This window comes from Triturus cristatus, chromosome 7 (assembly GCF_964204655.1).
Source record: "Triturus cristatus chromosome 7, aTriCri1.1, whole genome shotgun sequence".
Lineage (NCBI taxonomy): Eukaryota > Metazoa > Chordata > Amphibia > Caudata > Salamandridae > Triturus > Triturus cristatus.
The window spans coordinates 52,768,214-52,792,219 of NC_140590.1; the positions used below are offsets into that span (position 1 = coordinate 52,768,214).

The 24,006-nt window shown below is 45.0% G+C and overlaps 1 protein-coding gene across 2 annotated transcripts in view; it reads left to right on the forward strand.

The window, feature by feature from the left end:
- LOC146808789 (cornifelin-like) overlaps window positions 1–24,006 on the forward strand; it is a 100,452-nt gene that overhangs the window by 51,832 nt on the left and 24,614 nt on the right. Inside the window, exon 3 of one of the 2 annotated variants that reach the window (XM_085614238.1) lies at window positions 22,198–22,334. The exons of the other annotated variant lie outside the window; for it this stretch is intronic. Coding sequence (XP_085470364.1) covers window positions 22,198–22,334 — 137 coding nt within the window. The remainder of the gene's footprint in view (window positions 1–22,197; window positions 22,335–24,006) is intronic. 2 annotated transcript variants of the gene reach the window in all.

The following is a 24,006-nucleotide window of genomic DNA, read 5'->3' on the forward strand; positions in this document are numbered from 1 at the left end:
GAACTTCAGTATGAATAGTGGTGGACAAGCCTTGAAGGTTAACCTACACTTGTCATGCTAGGGTCCACCTGCTGGTGCTACAACACCGGGGCTTCTAATGTCTTGCGAAGCCTTCTAAGGTCTAGCATGAGATAGTGCTCTCTCAGGAGAGTGGTCTGGTGGACTGGTTATTAAGGCTGAACCTGGTTCCCCAGTTCCAAATTCAGCAGTTCTGGCCATAGTGCCACATCCTCTCCCCCACTGAACACCATACTGCCCCACTGAGAAAAACTCACACTGCCTTCAACTACAACCCAATTGTTGCCAGCTATAAACACCTGGATGCGGCTCAATTTAAATTACGCACTGGGCAAGAGCAATATGTGGCCTACAAAAAAAAGTGACAGCATCCTGGAAAAAGCAAACAATCATAGGGAATGCAACATTTTGCAAACCATGTGCAATGTAAGCAGGAACAACATGGTTACCTTAACGCTTTTACACTCACTGTTCAGAAATCAGTGAGTGCTTTTGCCTGAAAAGTTAAGGACATGACAACAGGGCCCTGAATGGACCCATTTCAATGGCCATTGCTTATATTCTTACAAAACGTAAGCAGTATGGTAAAAAAAGACAACATCCCTAGAGACAGAGCAGCAGTACAAATTTTGTTTTTCAATCCTCACATTGCAGTACCTCCAGGATTGGTGCACTAGTTCCAAGCCCAGGGAAAACAAAGCCAAGACAACAAAAATAGCGCTTCACTGGCAAACTCTGTAAAAGTGGCGCTAATGTGTTTGGGTGTGAATAAAAATCAATCTGGACAGTTTGCTACCACTCTGTCTTACTTTATTTAGTCATTTATTTTTCATCTTTTAAACTTTTATTCCTGATGCTGCATTTTGGAATTAAATGTCAGAAAAATACGACATTGATTTCCAGCAAAAGTGATTTTCTTTTTTGGATCCATTTCACAGGGAAGCAAATAAAAGAAAGGAGAGGAGACAGTGTGCACTGCGCACAGGCACGTCCTCTTCCTAAAAGGTTAGGTTGCTCTGCGCACACGGGCCCCAGGGCCGGCTTTAGCGCTGGTGGCGCCCTGTGCGACAATGTTTGTTGGCGCCCCCCCAATGACCACCTCCACCACGGATTCTCTCACTAGCACCCTTTAACAGTGACCAAGTCACCATAACCACACTCTCTCAGATGCATTGAATTAGTTATATAGCGCCACTCATACCAGTGTAGGGTGTCCGAGCACTTTGCATCACACACACATTACACAGAGACAATCAATCATAGGTGTGTAAATCCGTGTATAGGAAATGATACATAAACCAAAGGACTGAAAGTGTAGGAGTCCCATGACATCCATACTGGTAGGCAGTATAGTGCTTGGTGTGGAGAAGCACAAACGCAGAGTCGAAAAAGAAACAGCATAGTTGGGAGTTTTCTTTAATAATAAGAATCTATTTCTAGCCAAATTAACCCTTTTTGCAACATTAATCAATGTTCTAATAATGTATATTTTGAGGTGTGTATGCAGTTCTAGGATGAAAGTTAATAGCTCACTGTTGAATATTAGGACTTTAAGTTATAAATTGCAACAAAAGGATGTCTCTTTTGAAAGCAGTAACCTGCTGATCTGCACTCTGTAATCTACTTGGCACACGTTCTTTGCAGCAGGCATATTAACCCTCTGCACTAACTTCACCTAAGTCAAAACCTCAACTTTACCAAACACTGATCTCTCTCCAGGAAGATAATTAATCACACCAGTTATCTTGACATTTATGTGAGGCCTGGTAATTGCTGGCGGAAAGAAACGCTGCAGCAGGTGCTTCAAACGCATAATAAACTTTCAAACACGGCGCCCCCAGGAAGCCAGCACCCGGTCGCACCGCCCTAAAACCGGCCCCTGACGGGCCCTGTTGGTGTCACCCCACTTGAGGGTGTCACCCGGTGCGGTCCGCACCCCCCGCACCCCCATAGTGACGCCGCTGGGCGGAGGATGCAAAAAGGGGCGTTGAAAAGGAGAAGGTAGTCCAGCCAAGGGGGGGAGGAAACAGAAAAAGGGTATTACAATAACATAATAATAAAACAGTGCATTCAATGTAATTTCTATATATTCAAGGTATTGAGCCATCTATCGAGAGGGTCCCAGATCACTAATCCCTTTTTTTTGCACGTCTCCCTTTTTTAGCATAACTTATAAGTAGCCAACAGTTTAGCTAGCCATTGTCCAAAAGAAGGAGGGTTCAGATCTTTCCAATATGTGGCAATACAAATCTGAAGAATGGTCATTGCGACAAACAGTAATGCACCCCCTTTCTTGAGATTAATCGTGTCATAGTAGTTGGTGTAAGTTGAATATCTAATAGAAGAACTCTGTTTAAGAACCTTTGTACTTCTTTCAATAATGATTCTAATTTTGGGCATCTAGCAAACATATGCACGGAATCCGCGCAGTATTCTGCGCACCTCGGACAAGTTGTTCCACGGCCCGTAGCCCATTTAGCAATCCTGCTAGGAGTTATATATAACAAGCATTGGCATAGCCAATAGGTCTCGCTTTTGGGATCTTCTAAGTATTTAGTTATGCAGCACAATATCCTTGGTGCAACCACATCAACTGTTGCGTGGCTAAACACTTATAAGGTCCCAAAGGCGAGACCTATTGGCTATGCCAATGCTTGGTGTGGTTGTGTGTGTGGTTGTGGTTGTGTGTGTGTGGTTGTGTGTGTGTGTGGTTGTGTGTGTGTATGGTTGTGTGTGTGTGTGTGGTTGTGTGTGTGTGGTTGTGTGTGTGGTTGTGTGTGTGTTTTTGTGTGTGTGTGGTTGTGGGTGCGGGTGCGGTTGTGGGTGCAGTTGTGGGTGCAGGTGTGGTTGTGGGGGTGTGTGTGGATGTGTGGTTGTGTGTGGTTGTGTGTGTGTGGTTGTGGTTGTGTGTGTTGTGTGTGTGGTTGTATGTGTGCGGTTGTGTGTGGTTGTGTGTGTGTGTGGTTGTGTGTATGGTTGTGGTTGTGTGTGTGGTTGTGTGTGTGTGGTTGTGTGTGTGTGGTTGTGTGTGTGTGGTTGTGTGTGTGTATGGTTGTGTGTGTGTGTGGTTGTGTGTGTGTGGTTGTGTGTGTGGTTGTGTGTGTGTTTTTGTGTGTGTGTGGTTGTGGGTGCGGGTGCGGTTGTGGGTGCAGTTGTGGGTGCAGGTGTGGTTGTGGGGGTGTGTGTGGATGTGTGGTTGGGTGTGGTTGTGTGTGTGTGGTTGTGGTTGTGTGTGTTGTGTGTGTGGTTGTATGTGTGCGGTTGTGTGTGGTTGTGTGTGTGTGGTTGTGTGTATGGTTGTGGTTGTGTGTGGTTGTGTGTGTGTGGTTGTGTGTGTGGTGTGTGTGGTTGTGTGTGTGGTTGTGGTTGTGTGTGTGGTTGTGTGTGGTTGCAGTTGTGGGTGTGGGTGTTGTGTGGGTGGGTGTGTGGATGTGTGGTTGGGTGTGGTTGGGTGTGGTTGGGTTTGATTGTGTGTGTGGTTGTGGTTGTGGGTGTGGTTGTTAGTGTGTGTGTGGTTGTGTGTGTGTGTGGTTGTGTGTGTGGTTCTGTGTGTTTGTGTGTGTGTGGTTGTGTGTGTGGTGTGTGCGTGGTTGTGTGTGTGGTGTGTGTGCTTGTGTGTGTGGTTGTGTGTGTGTGGTTGTGTCTGTGGTTGTGTGTGGTTGTGTGTGCGTGGTTGTGTGTGTGGTTGTGTGGTTGTGTGTGTGTGGTTGTGTGTGTGGTTGTGTGTGTGTGGTTGTGTGTGTGTGTGTGTGGTTGTGTGTGTGTGTGGTTGTGTGGTTGTGTGTGTGGTTGTGGGTGTGTGTGGTTGTGTGTGGTTGTGTGTGTGTGGTTGTGGGTGTGGTTGTGTGTGTGTGGTTGTGTGTGTGGTTGTGTGTGTGTGGTTGTGTGTGTGGTTGTGTGTGTGTGTGTGTGTGTCTGTGGTTGTGTGTGTGACTGTGGTTGTGTGTGTGTGTTTGTGTGTGTGGTTGTGTGTGTGGTTGTGGTTGTGTGTGTGGTTGTGTGTGTGGTTGTGTGTGTGGTTGTGTGTGGTTGTGTGTGCATGGTTGTGTGTGTGTGGTTGTGTGTGTGGTTGTGTGTGGGTGGGTGTGGGTGTGGCTGTGTGTGTGTGTGGTTGTGTGTGTGGTTGTGTGTGTGGTTCTGGTTGTGTGTGGTTGTGTTTGTGGTTGTGTGTGTGGTTGTGTGTGTGTGGTTGTGTGTGTGTATGTGGTTGTGTGTGTGTGTGTGGTTGTGTGTGTGTGCTTGTGTGTGTGCTTGTGTGTGTGCTTGTGTGTGGTTGTGGTTGTGTGTGTGTGGTTGTGTGGTTGTGTGTGGGTGTTGTTGTGTGGGTTTGGTTGCGTGGTTGTGTGTGTGGTTGTGTGTGTGTGGTTGTGTGTGCTTGTGTGTGGTTGTGGTTGTGTGTGTGTGGTTGTGTGGTTTTGTGTGGTTGTGGTTGTGTGTGGGTCTGGTTGTGTGGGTTTGGTTGTGTGGGTGTGGTTGTGTGTGTGGTTGTGTGTGTGGTTGTGTGTGTGTGGTTGTGTGTGTGTGGTTGTGTGTGTGGTTGTGGTTGTGTGTGTGGTTGTGAGGTTGTGTGTGGTTGTGTGTGGTTGTGTGTGGTTGTGTGTGGGGTTGTGTGTGTGTGGTTGTATGTGTGGTTGTGGTTGTGTGTGTGGTTGTGTGTGTTTTGTGTGTGTGGTTGTCTGTGTGTGGTTGTATGTGTGGTTGTGTGTGTTGTGTGTGTGGTTGTGGTTTTGTGTGTGGTTGTGTGTGTGTGTGTGGGGGGGTGTGGTGTGTGTGTGGTTGTTTGTGTGGTTGTGTGTGTGGTTTGGTTTTGTGTGTTTGTGTGTGGTTGTGTGTGTGTGGTTGTGTGTGTGGTTGTGGTTGTGTGTGTGGTTGTGTGGTTGTGTGTGGTTGTGTGTGTGTGGTTGTGGATGTGTTGTGTGTGTGGTTGTGTGTGGGGTTGTGTGTGTGGTTGTGTGTGTGTGGTTGTGTGTGTGTGTGTGTGGTTGTGTGTGGTTGTTTGTGTGTGGTTGTGGTTGTGTGTGTGGTTGTGTGTGTGGTTGTGGTTGTGTGTGTGACAATAATACTATAAGCATCTCAAAATAAAGGAACACAAACATCGAGTTTGTGGAAAGAGAAAGCACGTTGTAAGTCAAACGGGCGCAGCAAAGCATTAACACAACAATAAAACAAACAAGATCACTTAGCGAAGACTGAGTGCTGATAATGAATACACACAGCCCATCATCTTAAGAGTTCGATTGCAGCCAATGTGCACTCAAACCCGCCCCCTCCTTGTGAGTTGCAGCCCATATTTCATGAGTTGTAACAGCTGCACCCACCATAGCGCTTTGAGATCTAAAGCGCTACATAGGTCTAATCGATAAACCAGTCGCCAACATGCTGTGCTTTCAAAGAGAATGTGCCAAACATTGAGTTTGTGGAAAGAGAAAGCACATTGTAAGTCAAACGGGCGCAGCAAAGCATTAACACAACAACATGTTCTTTGTTGTTTTTTGAACGAGAACATCAAAGGGGTGCCGCGAAAGTGATCGCGGGTGAAAGTGATCGCAGGCGCTTAATGAGCATGACATGGTTTGCCAGCCTCTGCTCCTAAGCGTGAGCAAGCGCACATGCACTGTAGCTCTAGGCTGGCCATGGTAGCATTTTTTGAGCCCTCACAAAAAGTCTTGCCAGACCAGCGCATGCGCTGGTTCAGGCGAGACCTAAAAATGAACCTGTTTTATAGAATTGTGCTTGCAATTTAGGTGACAGCAAATATGTTTGTGCAAGGCTCAGGGCTTCACAGAAAGTGTTAGATGGAACATTTTGTTTCTGCTGCCATTTCGCGTCTATTTTGCTTAAATCATCGGGTCGTCATTCATTTAGTATGTAATATATGCTTCCTATCCTTGGTAAGTTAGAGCCAAGCAATTTATCTAGAAGGTCTATCCTTGCGAACCCTGCTAATCCCCTGGTTTTATTTGTTAGATATCTTGCGATAGCTTGATACTGAAATATCTGGTTACTGTTCAATTTATAGTGGGATTTCAAATCTTCAAATAAACAAATACCATCAGGGGTGATCAGATCCCCTAGTTTAAAAATACCAGCCTGATACCAGTGTTGGAGATATGCATTTTTAAAGATTAAAGGTAGATTATCATTGTTTCTGATAGGGGTATAATAGTTCAATTTAGCCAGTCCAAATGATTTACGGATTTTAGAAAAAACCCGATAAGCACTAATCAGTGTTTTAAATCGGACCCTCTTGTAGTAACTAAATTGCAGCTGGCGCCCGAGGCAGCCCCTAACATTTTCCCCTAAAAGTAGAAAGTAAGGGGAAGGCAGTCCTGATGAGCTTAGGATGCAGTCATCATATAGTAGCTCGGGCTGTATTGCATGGCGGCAGCCCAGTAATATAGTTTTAAGTTGGGAAGAGCCCACCCTCCTCTGTCTCTAGGTAGAGAAAGTAGGTTAAAAGCCCTCCTCAGCTGTGAATAAGCCCAGATGAACTGGGAAAAGATTTGTTCAAAGATTCGGAGTATATGATTATTAAAGTCTAACGGGATTGTCCGGAAAGAGTAAAGTAGCTTGGGGAAATAGGTCATTTTTAAGACATTACATCTCCCTACTATTGTGAGATGTAGGTTATTAATTTTTTGGATGTCGGCTGCCAGCGGGGTCAGATTTTCTTTAACTATTATGTCTACATCAGAGACTATATTGACCCCTAAGTATTTAGCTTTCTTGGTGATTCTATCGTCCACCCAGGTTATCTTCTCATTTATCACAATCTGCGTTTTTGTTTTATTGAGGGAGTATCCAGAGATTGTTCCAAATTCTTGGGCTTCTTGTTCCAGAGCCTTGATAGCCGATTTAGGTTCAGGTGTTATTATGGCTAGATCATCGGCATAAGCCATGATCTTTGTATCAATACCAAACCAACTCACTGCTGAAATTATGCGGTTTAATTCAATTCTTTTAATCAAGGGGTCAATGTAAAGGGCGAAGAGTAGCGGGGAGCAAAGGCACCCCTGCCTCGTGATATTTGTATTTGTTCTGACAGATGTCCATTAATAAATATTCTAGCTGTGGGATTTTGATATAATGCCTGTAGTGCCTGAACTATCCTGGGGCCAAAGCCGATCCGCCGCATGACAGTCCATAAAAATTGCCAGGAGACCCAATCAAACGCTTTTTCAGCATCCAGAAGAATTAGTGAGATCAGGTCTCCTGTCACCCCTGCGGCGTCGAATAAAGTAACAGTCCGACGGACGTGCTCGGCGGTGCCCTTTTTCAGGATGAACCCATGTTGCCAGCTGGAGACTAGTGGCTCAATATTTGAGGAGAGTCTAGAGGCAATAACTTTGGAAAATATTTTAGAGTCAGTATTAATTAAAGTTATGGGTCTGTATGATGACATCTCCAGCGGTGATTTATCTTTTTTTGGGGAATATTACAATTTTAACAGTTGACCAAGAGCTCGGTGGTGAGGCCCCGTCGAAAATAGAACCTACTACGTCAGTAAAAAGATCTTTTATTTGTAGCGAGAAAGCTTTATAAAATTCACCGGAATGCTATCCATACCGGAGGCTTTGCCATCTAGAAGGCTAGCTAAAGCGACAGCGATCTCCTCCCAGACTGGAGGAATTTCCATTAGATCACATTTGTCATTATTGAGTTCAGCTATCGGTGTTGTCTCTAAATAATCACTAATCTCGATTTCTCTACCCTCAGTAGACCCTACAATCTCTTCGAGATATAGTTTCTCATAGAATTTCCTAAAAGCCTCCTCTATTTTTTTAGGATCGGTGGTTATCCCTTCAGTATCCGTTTGAATTGAGGTGATTGTATTCGCTGTTACCTGCTGTCTAGTGGAGATAGCCAGTTGGTGGCCAATAATTTCACTCCATTCATAAAGTTTTTCTTGCGACGCTGCCCACTTATCAGCTATTCTCTCTGCTAAAATGTTCCCCATCTCTGACTTAGTAACAGTTACCATTGTCTGTGCCTCTTCTATTCCTGTACCTGCCTGAACTGCCTGTATAATTTTTTTTTCAGCGTCTACCATTTGATTTTGTAAAAGATCGACTTGTATTTTTTGCTTTTTGTTCCTCCTGATGGAGAAGTGGAGTGTCTCCCCCCTTATGCCTGCCTTCAAAGTATCCCACACCATCATTGTTGATGCAGTCCCGACATTTATATCCAGAAACTCTAAAATCCAGCCTGTCATATGTTCTCGATAGCTGTTGTCATATAAAAGTGCCTTTTCAAATGTCCAGTTTGAACATGGTCCCCTATCGACCCAGCCCTCTAGATTTAAAATGAGCGGGTTATGGTCCGACAATAGTCGGGGGCAATGTCAATGCGACAGTCATGAATTAGTGAAGATGAAACAAAGAAATAATCAAGCCTTGCCAGTGACAAGTGAGGGGCTGAAAAAAAAGTAAAACAATTTTGACCAGATTTCAAGTGAGCCCAAACGTCTTTCAAGCCGTGAGTGTTTATCAAGTTGGACAGTGCCCGGAAGACATTAGGTTTCCTTTCTCTGTAGGTCCAGAGTTTATCGGACTCCCAGACGCTAGGCAGGTTTAAATTTAGATCACCACATAAAATTACAGGGAGCGGCCAATGTGCTAGCTCTTCATTTATGCCGTTGATTACCCCTGAATCATCTAAGTTACTTGCGTAAATGGAACAGATCGTAAAATCAAGGTTGGGGGTAAGAGAACACCCTGCGATCACCCATCTTCCTAAAGAGTCAGATTTCACCTGGTTCACTACTAAAGGTAGAGTTTTCCGTGCTAAGATCCCGACTCCCTTAGCCCGAGCACCTTGAGATGTTGCCCCAACAATTTTAAATCCTAAGGAATTCAACAAGGATTTCCGGCCTCCTTCAATGTGGGTCTCCTGGAGGCACACGATGTCCGCCCCCATTAGTCGCCAAAGCCTGAGCGATTTTTTGTCTCTTCAAAGGATCATTCAGGCCACAAATGTTAATCGATGTGATTCTATGTTTATTTAGTGTGTTCATTTTCAGGTTTTAAATATGACCCACGTATAACTATCAAGAACTGCAGCCCATTTTTGCTTCATATTTCTTTCTTCCTTGTGTAGAGAACAAAGAGTTTTCCCCTTTTTTTTTAGATTTATTTTTTTTAGATTGTTTCTCCCTCTGATTAAGCCACCCATGATTATCGCTCCCCCCTCTCTCCTCCCCAACCCCCACCCCCATCCAACCCCCCCAGCCCCTCACCATCCCCACGCCTTCCCCCACCACCCCACGTCTCATCCTCCTGTCGATCGCCATAGATATTATTTTTCCTAAGTTATCAAACCAAGATTTTTAAACAGAACCAACATTTTAGCTTTTAGTCCCACTGGATTCATTATGTACCCCCCTTCCTTCCCTCCACCCCCCAAAAAAAAGCACTCAGGAAAAGCCTGAATGATGGTGAGCAAGTGTGAGTCTCCGGCCGCTAGCCTACTCAATGTTTTACCCGCTAGTCAGCAAGGTTAGGCTAGTCTGGCCACCCAGAAAAAAGAAAAAATAAATCTTAAGAGGAAGGAAAAAGAGGAATAAAGGAGAGAGAAAATAAAATCCTTAGCGAAAGATTCCAGTTAAGAACCCCATCACATTAGTTCCCGTAGTCCATATCGGAGTCTTTAACTACATGTCTTATTTTTTCTTTCTCCCCGCAATATCTGTTAGATACTCTCCAGCTTTAATTTCAGATAGGAAAACCCGGGTTGAGCCTTCATATATCACTTTCAATCTTGCTAGATTCATTAGATATACTTGAGCCCCTTGTTGCTGCAGGGCAGTTATCATTTGGCGCAGTCGCCATCTGCGCTTGACTGTTGCATGCTAGAAGTCTGGCTTAGAGAACATTTTTATTCCATCGACTTCTTTCTGGGAATTGGGCCTTGCCTGATCATATACCAGTTGCCTCAAAAGAAAATGCCCCCCAAAAACAAAAACAAAAAACCTAGGTTTCCCACTCCCAAAGTTGTTGCCATCTCGTCTCTGTTTCAAGTTAAAAGGGAAACGGTGTGCCCTCTGGACCTCCTGGACCCGGTTCCAGCCAGTTTGTGATGGAAAAGCAGCCCGGAGCACTTTGACGATATATCATCTGGGGTCTTCCCCCTCCACGCCTTCGGGTAACCCCAGCAGCCTCAGGTTATTTATCCGTAGCCTGTTTTCTGGTTCCTCTAACTTAGACATTAAGCCAGTAAGACAGGCCTTGTGGGAAGCTCCTTGTTCCTTTACTTGAGAGACTTCTGTTTCGAGGGTCTCTGTCCGTGCTTCAACCATTGAGACACAATCGCCAATATCAGTGCAGATATAATTTAATTTCCTGATACCGCCTTGAAGTTTTTTAGATGCTCCCTTAGCGGCCAGACTGTCCGATCTTACTTCTTCCTGAAATTGTTTTATAGAATCAAAAATAGAGGTCGTGGAGGGTTCCGACAAATTTTCAGTGGTTAACTGCGGGCTCAGCTAGTGCTGGAGATTGGTGGCCCCCAGAGACAATGGCAGTGCCCCATATGAATCAGAATACTCCCACTTCTGTTGGCTATGTCTTTTACTCCTAGCATTTTTTTTTTTTAATGGTTCTAGTTGTGGGATCAGATCCTTTTTCTTCTGATTTGCTACTTTCTGTGGAACTGAGAGATTCATTTCCTGTTCCAGACATGGATCCATCTGAGACAGAGAAGAAATTCTCGACCGCTAGGTCTGGTGTCTGCGGGTCTATCTATCTGAGGCGCATCTCCTTTAATCTACGGGGGAATCTTCTCTGCCCCTTCATGGTCGAGGGTAGCAGTGGCGGCGTCATGGGTACAGGTAATTAAGTGTTGAGCCCGTGCTGTCTTTCTCACAACGGTTCCTGTCCCAGTATCATATATGGCGGCCTGCACGTTTAAGTCAATCACTTGTGTGGCCGCTTGCTCTAAATACACCTGGTTAGGCATCTTTGGGTTATCTATATTATCCCCCGTAGGCGACTTAGAGTCAGTAGAAATAGAGGTGGAGGTTGAGGTAGATATAAACGGCGCCTTGAGGACAGGAAAATGTTTGGCGATAGATGGTGAACCCCCTGCTCCTCCTGTTGCATTTTCTTTAGCCAAAGTTACTCCTAGCCTCCCCATGCTTTTTTTACTGACCACTACCTCCTGTTTACCTTTAGGGGGAAGGTCCATTTTCTCTGCCATTTTCGCCGCTTTGGCCTTTTCTGTCTCCTCCTAATTTGTTTTCAAATTGTGGATCTTCTGTCCGCGGGTGGTAATTCTGCGCTCTCTCCCGTGCTTTCTCCAGCGCGTTACCTAGGATGCCTCCCCACCAACACTGCTACCACTTCCCAACAACCTAAGACACTCTCTGGCCCAATCGGTAAAAGCTCCAGCCGTCCGGCCCCTGGTTGTAACAGGTCCCGTGAAGCAGGAAAAGCTAAATGAAATTGAAATCCAGGCTCGGGTTTTAGCCCTTCTGCCGCTGCTCAGCGCTTGAGAAAAAGTGCCAGGTGTCTGGAGCTCGAATTCGGACGCCGCCGAGGCTGCCGCGGACATCTGCTAGGGGTGTGTCCATTCCAGGTCAGGTCAGGTCAGGTCAGGTCAGCTAGTCGTACGCCGGCTGTCAGAACTCCCGCGTGTGGCGAGCGGCATGACGGCCGGGAAGAGAAGTGCTCACACTAGCGCCATCTCCTGCCCCGTCCACGTAATTAAATAGATTTTATTATTGTTATGTGACAATTGTATAGAGTTCCTTTTCTTTGTGAGGGTCCTTGTAGTACTTAAACATCTAACAAACATGATAGCACACTGCTTATGATCACTCCACAGCGGCTCAACACAACTCTCAAATGCACACTCTGTTGAAAAATATGTGCACACAAACATGCTCTTACACACACACACAGAAACATAATTAGAGGAACATTGGTTACTGGCCCTTCCCTCCCACAACAATTGTAATAACTAGTAAACAACTTATGGCAGATCACATATAGTCTATGAAGGAAGGACAAGATTTACTATTGGAGTAATAAACTGTGCACTTACAAAAGGGGACGCCAGAGAAGTATCAAACATTTGCTTAAAACTTCACTTGAAAGGTCAGATCCAAAGTGCTATTCTGGAACAGTTCCTAAAACCCAACTACTGGACTCTGTGGACACACATGGGGTGTGGGCGATAACTAACCAGGCTCCCACCCCTGGCACAGATGCAGCCTTCTTAGATGTACAAAGCGGCCGTCACAATATTATGGACCGGGTGACCCAGCACTGTTCATGCTGTTGGATCTGTCAGTGGCATTAGATACCCAAGACCACTTTGCCTTCATTAATAGGATCAGAAGATTAGAGATGGCAGGCGTGCCGGCAGGTGATTGGAGAATCTTCTTTATAAGAGGAAGCCTAGAGTTGCCATTGGGCAGTAGCGTGTGGAGGCACTGACAGAGGAGCATTGGGATAGAAGGGGGCCTCGCTTCCTTTAGGGCCAACCTCTTGACCAACCTTTGCTGGTTCTGGGAATATCTAAAACTAGGCTGACACACACAAGTGGGGCTCCATCTTTCTCAGAGTTTGTTTAAAACGTTTGGGCTCTCAGAAACTGCGGCGTAATCTCTCGGTATTACTAGATTAATGGCTGCTGAACTTCTACTGAGCTTTAGTGAGAAGAAATGTTAATTTTTGTACTGTTTCGTATTCATTATAAGCCGATGACTTGGTGATTACATTTCTTTTATTAATTGCTTTATGGTATTTGTAATTGTATATGTCAATGAATTGGGTAATGTACAATATTTCTGTAAGAATGTATTTCTTGGAAATAAAGAATTTTGATTGATACTAGATTTTGCTCCTGAATTTCGAGAATTACTACCTTCTTACTCCTGGCTTAGTTCTAGGTCCAATCCACAAATGTAAATCTACACTCACCCATGTGCTTTTGTAAAATTCATTAGCAATGCACCTCTTTATTATTTACTTTGTATGTGCATCTGTTACATTAACATTGTTATTATGTGATGTGTATGGGTGTCTGCAGTGTTTACAGAGATATGATAATTGTATGGGTGTCTGCAGTGTTTACAGAGATATAATAATTTTTTACATGCTGTATTTTAAAATATATTTTAATATTTGTATGATGTGGTTTGTGCAGGTACCTTCCATGTCTATATATGACAGATTTTCATATTTTTTAAAGTATATTTTAATTATTTTCTTAATAGTTTTACATTATGATGTGTATTAGTGTAGATGATGTGAAAATTAATATAACTATTTTTAAATTAATTACATTTTTATTTCCTTTGCTATATTATTTTTCACATATGTTGAATGCATAGGCAGATAGCTTAACATGCACCTTTATGGATAGTATGAAGCGGCATGTAAAGCAGCCGTCCTACTTCACATGCATAACAATGCGTTTGTGAATGACCCAGAGTAATGTTGGCGTACTCACGTCTTACTCCTGTAATATAGGAGTATAACCGTTTTGTGAAGGAGGCCCTCTGGCAATTAGAATCAATGTTTAGGGTAAGCACCTTAATTAATTGCATTTACTGTATGTAAGGATCTACTGCTTGAACGGTACTTCATGCACTATTAAATACTTTGTGAATTTGGCCCTGACAGTGTTTTCTGAAATACTATTGTGGGTGGATTGAAGCCGCCTTAGGATCTCTCTTGGAAGAACAACAAGGCTAGGTTCACCTCATTCCTAGTCATGATTTCAGAAACAGTTTTCAGGTCAAAACATTAGTGTTTGTGCCCAGCTCTGGTACAGCAATGAGCTAGAACCTTTGGAGTCTTTGTAAATGTTTAAGAAACAAATGATCTCTGGAGAAATTTGGGCCCTGACAACCAGACAACCAGAGATCATACCCCTGTGTGTCTGTGTGTGTGTGTGTGTGTACAAACACACCTCCTCATAAAGTAAGAATTCAAATGGCTTTACACACACATCATAAAGTAAGGCTTCAAGTGTCTCTCCTCTTGTAATCAGGGGTGTCATCAACCCCCCCCCCCCGCAATAAAAAATAAGCAGCACTTGCAAAAGTGTTGGACTTGAAACAACTCAGAATTACTATTGCAAATCCAATTTAACCAAAAGTAGGAAAAGTGTGGGACTTTGTAAGGCAATAGTTAAAACAACTATATCATAGGCTATTGTCTGTGCCTCGATATTTGGATTTAACAATATTTTTGACGCCGCGGAGCTCCGCCCCACGGAATTCACATGGAGGTGCACACATTTTGCTACCTGGGGATGCAGGTGGGGCACTCAGCAGAGGAGCAGCATGAACTGGATATAGGGGCAGTGATCAGGGGATTGCAATCCTCTATTAGTTCCTGGAACCACCTCCCTCTCTCGGTAATGGGCCAGGCGGCCCTGGCACGGGTGGTGCTGCTACCGAGATGCCTGTATGGCATACAGAACTCACTCTGCGTTATCCCTAGCTCCACCTTTATAACCCTTAATAGTTTTTTGATATCACTGGTCTGGGCTGAAAAGCGTAATAGGGTTAAGCTGGAGATACTGAAACTAGACACCGAGCAGGGGGGACCATGACTACCGGACCTGCAACTCTATCACATGGCCACCCTCCTCCAGCACGCAGCGCTCTGGCGCGTGGAGGGTCCGAATGTGGAGAAGGTGCTCCTGGCAGACTGGGGACGGGAAAGTAACTTACCGAGATGTCTCATGATGGGGTCACGCACACCGACACAATACCCATTTGTGGTGCGTCAGGTGGTGGCGGCCTGGGAGAGAGCAGCCACATTGGTTCTGCGTAGAGCACCTTTTGCGCGTGCTCTACCTTTACAATGGCTGCAAAACTATTGCCACATCCAGAACGTTATGGACTTGACAAAATGGTACGAGGGAGGATGCCTAACTGCGGGTGACCTACGCTGTAATGGGACGTTTCTTGCAGTCGCCGAGGCACAGGACTGCCACGGCCTCCCGGACGGGCAATTTTTGCAGTATGCAAGGATCTCTTGCCCCACTCAGGAGATATGGAGAACATTCCCAGAGGAACCCCCGGAATCCCACACATTGATAGCAATTCTAGACCTAGGCATGAATACGGGCTTGATCTCACTGCCGCATCGGGCACTTAAAGCCAACCGTGTAATCGATGTCTCTGTCATCCGAGATAGATGCTCGCCAGATTTGCCGACACCCTTCACAGATAGTGAGTGACGGGAGCGTTCGCGCAGTTCGCGACGTGGCCAGCGACGCCCGATTTTGGCTGGTACAATTTCACTATATGCATCGCACTTAAATGACACCCCTCAGGCTGGCACTGTGGAATGCCCTCTCTGAGGCATTGCACCAGCTGAGTTTGCGCATATGACATGGGATTGCCCCAGACTTCAGCGGTATTGGGAGGGGGGAGGACAACCAGCATCCGCGTTGAACACCCCATCAAACACTGCCTCCTGGGGGTCCTACCGACCCCAAAGACGACCAACAAAATGCCGCAGAGGTTTGCAAACTTAGGATTGGTGCTCGCCAGACGTCGCCTAGCGATACACTGGACGCAGGCTACACCACCCACAGCGCATAAGTGGATGACAGATATGCAGGATGGGGAGTGGCAGAGGAGAGGAGTCTACGGATAGTACGCACAGATGAGAACGCCGAAAGAGATCTGGAGACATGGGGTCTATTGCTGAATAACCTGCAACCCAAAAGTCAGGTCGTTGAGGGAGCAAGTGTTCCCATGCATCCACACACTTCGACATCGCGGCCCGGAGGTGAGGAGGGCACCCCAGATGCCCCGGCTTCTACCACATAAGACACTGCATCTGATCGGGGGGGGGGGTGGCTACTCAAAGGGAGCGGAGGGGTATGTGTGCTGCCCACTGGTGGGGGGAGCCTCCAACATACTAAGGGCCTGATTTATGAAAACTGACGCATCGCTGCGTGAAAACAGCGATGCGTCACTTTTCATTGCGCCCTCCTTGCGACATGCTGGATGCGTCATATTTATAATATGACACATCATGTCGCAAGGAGTTACAGATACGTCAGTATTTCTGACGTATCAGTAGGCGCAAAAATGGCTCATTGCTGGAGTGTGTCACAAAATTGGACAAGTCCCATTTCAATGTGCCTGCGTCAGTCTTATGCCTGCTGTGAGGCAGGCGTAAGATATTGACGCATTTGCGTCCTAGAAGTGGCGCAGTGAAATCTCATAGATTTCACTGCGTCACTTCTACGAGGCTTACTTACGTCAGAACGCCCACCCTGCATACATTATATCTAGCACAGGTATAATGTGGTGCAGGGACTTACAAAGGGACGCATCTACATAGATGCATCACTTTGTAAATATGACGCAACATGGCGCATTTTTACGCTGCTGGTGCGTTACAAAAAAGTGACGCACCGGCGGCGCAAAAGTGACGCAAGTGCTCATAAATAAGCCCCTAAGTTGCCATAAGAGAACCGCACGAGGACAGGCCACCCGACACTCCCTTCGTCCTACAACACACATTTGGAATGCAAGATGATATGTACTCTTGACACAAACTGTCGCACTGCATCTGCCCCCAATATCAAGGGACACATTGGAAACTGCAAGTGAACTGCTGGCCAATGTTTATACTGAATATGTTTTTATGTTGTTTAGTTAGATAACTACTATGTAAGGTTGTTCATCACAAGAAAATAGGGGTATGTAACCTCCTTCAGTTATGCTTGAGTTGCATGCTTTCGAGCATATGGCGGAAAACAGTGCTGTTGTAACAAGAGGACTACAATGTATGCTTACACTGTAAAATAATAATATATATATATATATATTTTTTTTTTACACAATATTCTTCCAAGTCGATGTTTTTGAAAGAATATTCTTGCCATTTACCATGGAAAGTATGTAAATTAAAGAGACATGAGGCAGGGACAAAGGAATTGGGTTATTGTAACCTTTGTTGAAGGGGCGAGTGAGTGAGTATGGGTGTGAATGAGACAGAATATAAAGGGCTTTTTCAGAAGTGCCAGGGCTGGCCGGGGTTCATCTGTAAGAATCAGTTTCTTTCTCCACTGGTCTCCTGGGGTTTTAATGTACTACTGAGCACAAACCTGAGCACCAAGCTCCTTCCATTAATACATGAAGCTCCTTCCATTAATACATGAAGCTCCTTCCATTAATACATGAAGCTCATTCCATTAATACATGAAGCTCATTCCATTAATACATGAAGCTCATTCCATTAATACATGAAGCTCATCCCATTAATACATGAAGCTCATTCCATTAATACATGAAGCTCATTCCATTAATACATGAAGCTCATTCCATTAATACATGAAGCTCATTCCATTAATACATGAAGCTCATCCCATTAATACATGAAGCTCATTCCATTAATACATGAAGCTCATTCCATTAATACATGAAGCTCATTCCATTAATACATGAAGCTCATTCCATTAATACATGAAGCTCATTCCATTAATACATGAAGCTCATTCCATTAATACATGAAGCTCATTCCATTAATACACGAAGCTCATTCCATTAATACATGAAGCTCATTCCATTAATACATGAAGCTCATTCCATTAATACATGAAGCTCATTCCATTAATACATGAAGCTCATCCCATTAATACATGAAGCTCATCCCATTAATACGTGAAGCTCATTCCATTAATACGTGAAGCTCATTCCATTAATACATGAAGCTCATCCCATTAATACATGAAGCTCATTCCATTAATACAGGAAGTTCATTCCATTAATAGATGAAGCTCATTCCATTAATACGTGAAGCTCATTCCATTAATACATGAAGCTCATCCCATTAATACGTGAAGCTCATTCCATTAATACGTGAAGCTCATTCCATTAATACATGAAGCTCATTCCATTAATACATGAAGCTCATTCCATTAATACATGAAGCTCATTCCATTAATACATGAAGCTCATTCCATTAATACATGAAGCTCATTCCATTAATACATGAAGCTCATTCCATTAATACATGAAGCTCATTCCATTAATACATGAAGCTCATTCCATTAATACATGAAGCTCATTCCATTAATACATGAAGCTCATCCCATTAATACATGAAGCTCATCCCATTAATACATGAAGCTCATTCCATTAATACATGAAGCTCATCCCATTAATACATGAAGCTCATCCCATTAATACATGAAGCTCATTCCATTAATACATGAAGCTCATTCCATTAATACATGAAGCTCATTCCATTAATACATGAAGCTCATCCCATTAATACATGAAGCTCATCCCATTAATACATGAAGCTCATTCCATTAATACATGAAGCTCATTCCATTAATACATGAAGCTCATCCCATTAATACATGAAGCTCATTCCATTAATACATGAAGCTCATTCCATTAATACATGAAGCTCATTCCATTAATACATGAAGCTCATTCCATTAATACATGAAGCTCATTCCATTAATACATGAAGCTCATTCCATTAATACACGAAGCTCATTCCATTAATACATGAAGCTCATTCCATTAATACATGAAGCTCATTCCATTAATACATGAAGCTCATTCCATTAATACATGAAGCTCATCCCATTAATACATGAAGCTCATTCCATTAATACAGGAAGCTCATTCCATTAATACATGAACTCATTCCATTAATACATGAAGCTCCTTCCATTAATACATGAAGCTCATTCCATACATGAAGCTCATTCCATTAATACACGAAGCTCATTCCATTAATACATGAAGCTCATTCCATTAATACATGAAGCTCATTCCATTAATACACGAAGCTCATTCCATTAATACATGAAGCTCATTCCATTAATACATGAAGCTCATTCCATTAATACATGAAGCTCATTCCATTAATACATGAAGCTCATTCCATTAATACATGAAGCTCATTCCATTAATACATGAAGCTCATTCCATTAATACACGAAGCTCATTCCATTAATACATGAAGCTCATTCCATTAATACATGAAGCTCATTCCATTAATACATGAAGCTCATTCCATACATGAAGCTCATTCCATTAATACACGAAGCTCATTCCATTAATACATGAAGCTCATTCCATTAATACATGAAGCTCATTCCATTAATACACGAAGCTCATTCCATTAATACATGAAGCTCATTCCATTAATACATGAAGCTCATTCCATTAATACATGAAGCTCATTCCATTAATACATGAAGCTCATTCCATTAATACATGAAGCTCATTCCATTAATACATGAAGCTCATTCCATTAATACACGAAGCTCATTCCATTAATACATGAAGCTCATCCCATTAATACATGAAGCTCATTCCATTAATACATGATGCTCTGGGCAGCAGGATGAGCAATCCAAGGCTTACTCAGGGATGTGATGTGGAGTAGAAACTCCTAAAATATCCAATTTCTATCAACACATCAGGGTCCAGCCAGAACGTTTGCTTAAAAAAAGGTAATGTACTTCCAACACACAAACAATACTGAATCAGCAGAGGGCATTTCAATTGGTACAGACATCAGGGTAACAATCATAGTGAACTGAGGGACAGCTTAGGACAGCTATGGAGTGGTTACAAAATGCCATTTAGGACAATTGTGTCCTGGGGAAATGGTGGCTAATGTCTGCATGTTGCTCCCGTAGGTGATGTCGATGCCACCCTAGATTCTGTCGTTAGGTCGGATCCAGAAGTGATGGTTTCCACCCTCCCCCACCCGGGGTGTCTAAACCTTGAATCATAGCTTTCTGCATTGTTTTTTTTCTTTATCAGTTTAACCTCTGTTTGTTGGTGGGAGGCGGGGCCACCATTGGTCTGGGGGGGGGGGGGTGGATCACCTCACACCGCCCATGGAATGGAATCGCCCTGACCCAGCCCCAAGCCAGCCATTTGGAAGTGGTCCATGCCTGGAGCATCTGCACATTCCCCTGTTTGACAATCATTAGCAGCACCAGCACTGGTCCTAGGTAGACTGTGCGTGGACCGCGCTGTGCCCGGTCCAGTCAATCTTTAGTAGATGTTCCTCAAGGACAAGCCACCACCCAAGCTAAGTAAAGAACTCACCCCGCATTACAGGGATGATTGAAAGGTGCAGGTTGATGCCCCCCATTGACTGTTTGGACCAATCCCAGCCTGATGCAACACCACATCTGAGAGCAGTACTGTGGGGGAGACCTTGGAAGGGAAAATCCACGAGGCATGCTTGTGAATTCTATGGGCAGTACTCAGATAAGACGTTGAGCATGCAGGTTCCTTCTGAAGATGCACGTTCCAAGGACTCACCCTACAGCTGAACTAGTCCGGCCCATCCCAGAGTCATAGAGGGCGGCTGTGTTGCATCTTGCTTCAACTCCTTGTTCACCCCCTCTTCTAGGCAGCAGTTTGCTTGTGCAATGGCTCATCCAATGCCCCTCTAAGCCGTCAGTCAGCTCCTTACTTCAAGATGGGCCCAAGGAGGCACCTCCCAGAAAGCTGCTGAACTTCCCAGACTTCTGGTCTCAAACCCAGTAAACTGAGTTGGCAGTCAGTCACCCAACCACGGACGCAATATAGTTTCTTGGTCACCACTTCTGTGGGACCCCTGACACTGGTAGATAAAACTTGGCTGATATTTTCTGCCCCATTCTTACACTAGAAGTTCACACCGAAATGATGTACTCCACAGGTAATCTGGGTTCCTCCTCTACTGGTCCAGCCATATCCTTTGCTTTACTGTGTTAAAAAGGTAAGTAGAGATGGCAGTCTCCTGACAGGGTAAACTCAAAACAAAGGTGCAAGCAAGGGAGAGGCTTCCACACTTCACCACCACTTAACTTATGTCTGGTCCATTTTAAATGACTTTAGAAGTGTTTTGGAGAAGCCCGACAATGCACATTGCTGTCGGGGGCTCTCGCCAACCTCCATTTTAGATTCCACGGCAAAGAAGATAATCAAAATAGATTCCTGTGTGTCCACGGCACTGGGCATACACACACTCCATGTACAGCCTACTGTACAACACACACACACACACATACACAAAGACATACACGTGTGTCGTCAATGTCCCACATGGATGGGATGAAAGAACAGGTTGCAGGAGACTGACACACATATTTAAAGACACAGGTGAGGCGAGTAGGCAACTCTCTCTGATAGTAGACAGGTGAAAAGGCCAGTCCTGCAACCTCAGTGCATTTCTGCCACCACTGTGCGTCCTCTATGGCTCGGTGAGCTGATGGTTATCCTAGTAGGTGGGGACGGGGCACACAGGGTGCCACTTCAGAGCACAGTTCCTCACTCTGGGTCCCATTTCATTTGACGAGGAGCTTTCAGTGCATATGCATGAATGTCAGCGCTGTACTGGCCGTTCTGGGCATCAGTGTTTCTCCAGGAGGCTGGAGCGTGGGGGCTTGTTTTGCAATGATGGGGGACGGTTATGTTACTGGAGTCTGGTTTTGCAACAGTGCTGCAATATTGGCACCCAGTAACAAAAGCAACACTGATTCACATTTGCACCCCACCACCCGGGAACAGGTCCAACGAAAATAGCCAGGACTGCATTGAGTTCCGAGTCCAGCCCTGATGATTGCCTTTGTGCTGAGGCAAAATGCCAGAACTTGGTATGGGGAACTTGAGGTGGGGGTGCAAGCTGGGGACCCAGGGCATCTTCTCCATCCCACCTGCCTAGTGTGAGTGATTGAGATAGCAAGTGAGTCTGCCAGTGAGGCAGTGTGTGAATAAGTGTGTGAGTGAGTGTGCTACTGAGTGAATTTGAGAGTAAGTGAATGAGGGAATATGTAGGTGACTATACATGCATAATTCCCCCTTTAACAACTTTTTTCTACAGGTAGCCTTGGGCTTGCATGCACCCTCGTTGTCTGCTGCTGCCTAGGCTTCCTTTTCAGGTCTGTGTGGAACTTTGTGCCCATTGTTGTACTTGGCCCTTTTTGCAGGGTCATCCCTGAACTTTTTGCCTTCCTCCTAGCCTTTTTTCTGACATGGTGTTGGTGATTTTAGGACTCTGGGCACTTTAGCACTGTTGTCTAGTGAAAAGTGTGTGTCCTCTCTTTGGTAAACATGGTAAGATTGGTCTACACCTTTTTGGCGTATTTAATTTACGTGTTAGTCCCCAGGAATGTGGTATCTCATATTGCCCTAGCCAACCAGAAATCCCATTTCTAACACCCATGTATTTCTTGCAGGTCTCTGTGGCACCTTCTGCCCATGCATCCACTGCTGCATGCTGGCAGATACAATTGGTGAGTGCTTCTGTGTGCCATATCTGCCCGGGGCACGCGCAGCCATGCGCACCAGCCTCCGCCACCGCCTCAATATACAGGTAGGAGGCCACATCCTAATGAGCGAGATGTGGGTGAAGGTGTGAGACATTCTATGCAACCTGGAAGGGCCTGAATGAAAACCAGCATCATAAAATGAGTTTGTCTGGCCTATGCTGTAGGATGGATATTAAATCTGATGTGAGCAGTGCATAGTGTGTATCTGTTTATATGCAGAAAGGAGGCTGCTGCACAGCTGTCTGCAGATGTGCTGTGTAGAAGCCCACCTGTTCTAAGCATACATGACTATCTAGAACAAGCAGTGTGCTGCATGCAAGCCCACCTGTTCTAACATGCACATTTGCTAGAACAAGCAGCGTGCTGCATGCAAGCCCACCTGTTCTGAGCATGCACACCCACCTAGAACAAGCAGTGTGCAGCATGCAAGTCCACCTCTTTTAAGGATGCACACCTGTCTAGAACAAGCAGTGTGCAGCATGCAAGCCCACCTCTTTCAATGATGCACACCTGTCCAGAACAAGCAGTGTGCAGCATGCAAGCCCACCTCTTTCAATGATGCACACCTGTCTAGAACAAGCAGCGTGCTGCATGCAAGCCCACCTGTTCTGAGCATGCACACCCACCTAGAACAAGCAGTGTGCAGCATGCAAGCCCACCTCTTTTAAGGATGCACACCTGTCCAGAACAAGCAGTGTGCAGCATGCAAGCCCACCTCTTTTAATGATGCACACCTGTCTAGAATAAGCAGCATGCTGCATGCAAGCCCACTAGAACAAACAGTGTGCTGAATGGGAGCCCTTCTGCTCTAAGCATACACCTAGTTCTAGAACAAGCAGTGTGCTGCATGCAAGCCCACCTGCTCTAAGCATGCACCCCTGTCTAGAACAAGTGTTATGTTGCATGCAAAGTTGCAAACCCACCTGTTCTAAGCATGCACGCCTTTCTAGAACAAGCAGTGTGCTGCATGCCAGCCCGCCTGTTCTAAGCATGCACGCCTGTCTAGAACAAGCAGCGTGCTACATGCAAGACCACCTGTTTTAAGCATGCACGCCCATCTAGAACAAACAGCCTGCTGCATACAAGCCTACCTGTTCTAAACATGCACAACCGTCTAGAACAAGCAACGTGCTGCATGCAAGCCCACTTGTTATAAGCATGCATGCCTGTCTAGAACAAGTAGCGTGCTGCATGCGAGCCCACCTGTTCTAAGCATGCACGCAAGTCTAGAACAAGCAGTGTGCTGAATGCAAGCCCACCTGTTCTAAGCATGCATGCAAGTCTAGAACAAGCAGGGTGCTGCATGCAAGCACACCTGTTGTAAGCATGCACACCTGCCTAGAACAAGCAGTGTGTTGCATGCTGCATGCAAACCACCTGTTCTAAGCATGCACACCCATCTAGAACAAGCAGCGTAATGCATGTAAGCCAACCTGTTCTAAGCATGCACGCCTGTCTAGAACAAGCAGCGTGCTGCATGCAAACCCACCTGTTAGATCCATGCATGCCCATCTAGAGCAAACAGTGTGCTGCATGCAAGCACACCTGTTTTCTATGCATGAATGCCTGTCTAGAACAAGCAGTGTGCTGCATGCAAGCCCACCTGTTCTAAACATGCACACATATCTAGAACAAGCAGCATGCGGCATGCAAGCCCACTTGTTCCAAGCATGCATGCCTGTCTAGAATGAGCAGTGTGCTGCATGCAAGCCCAGT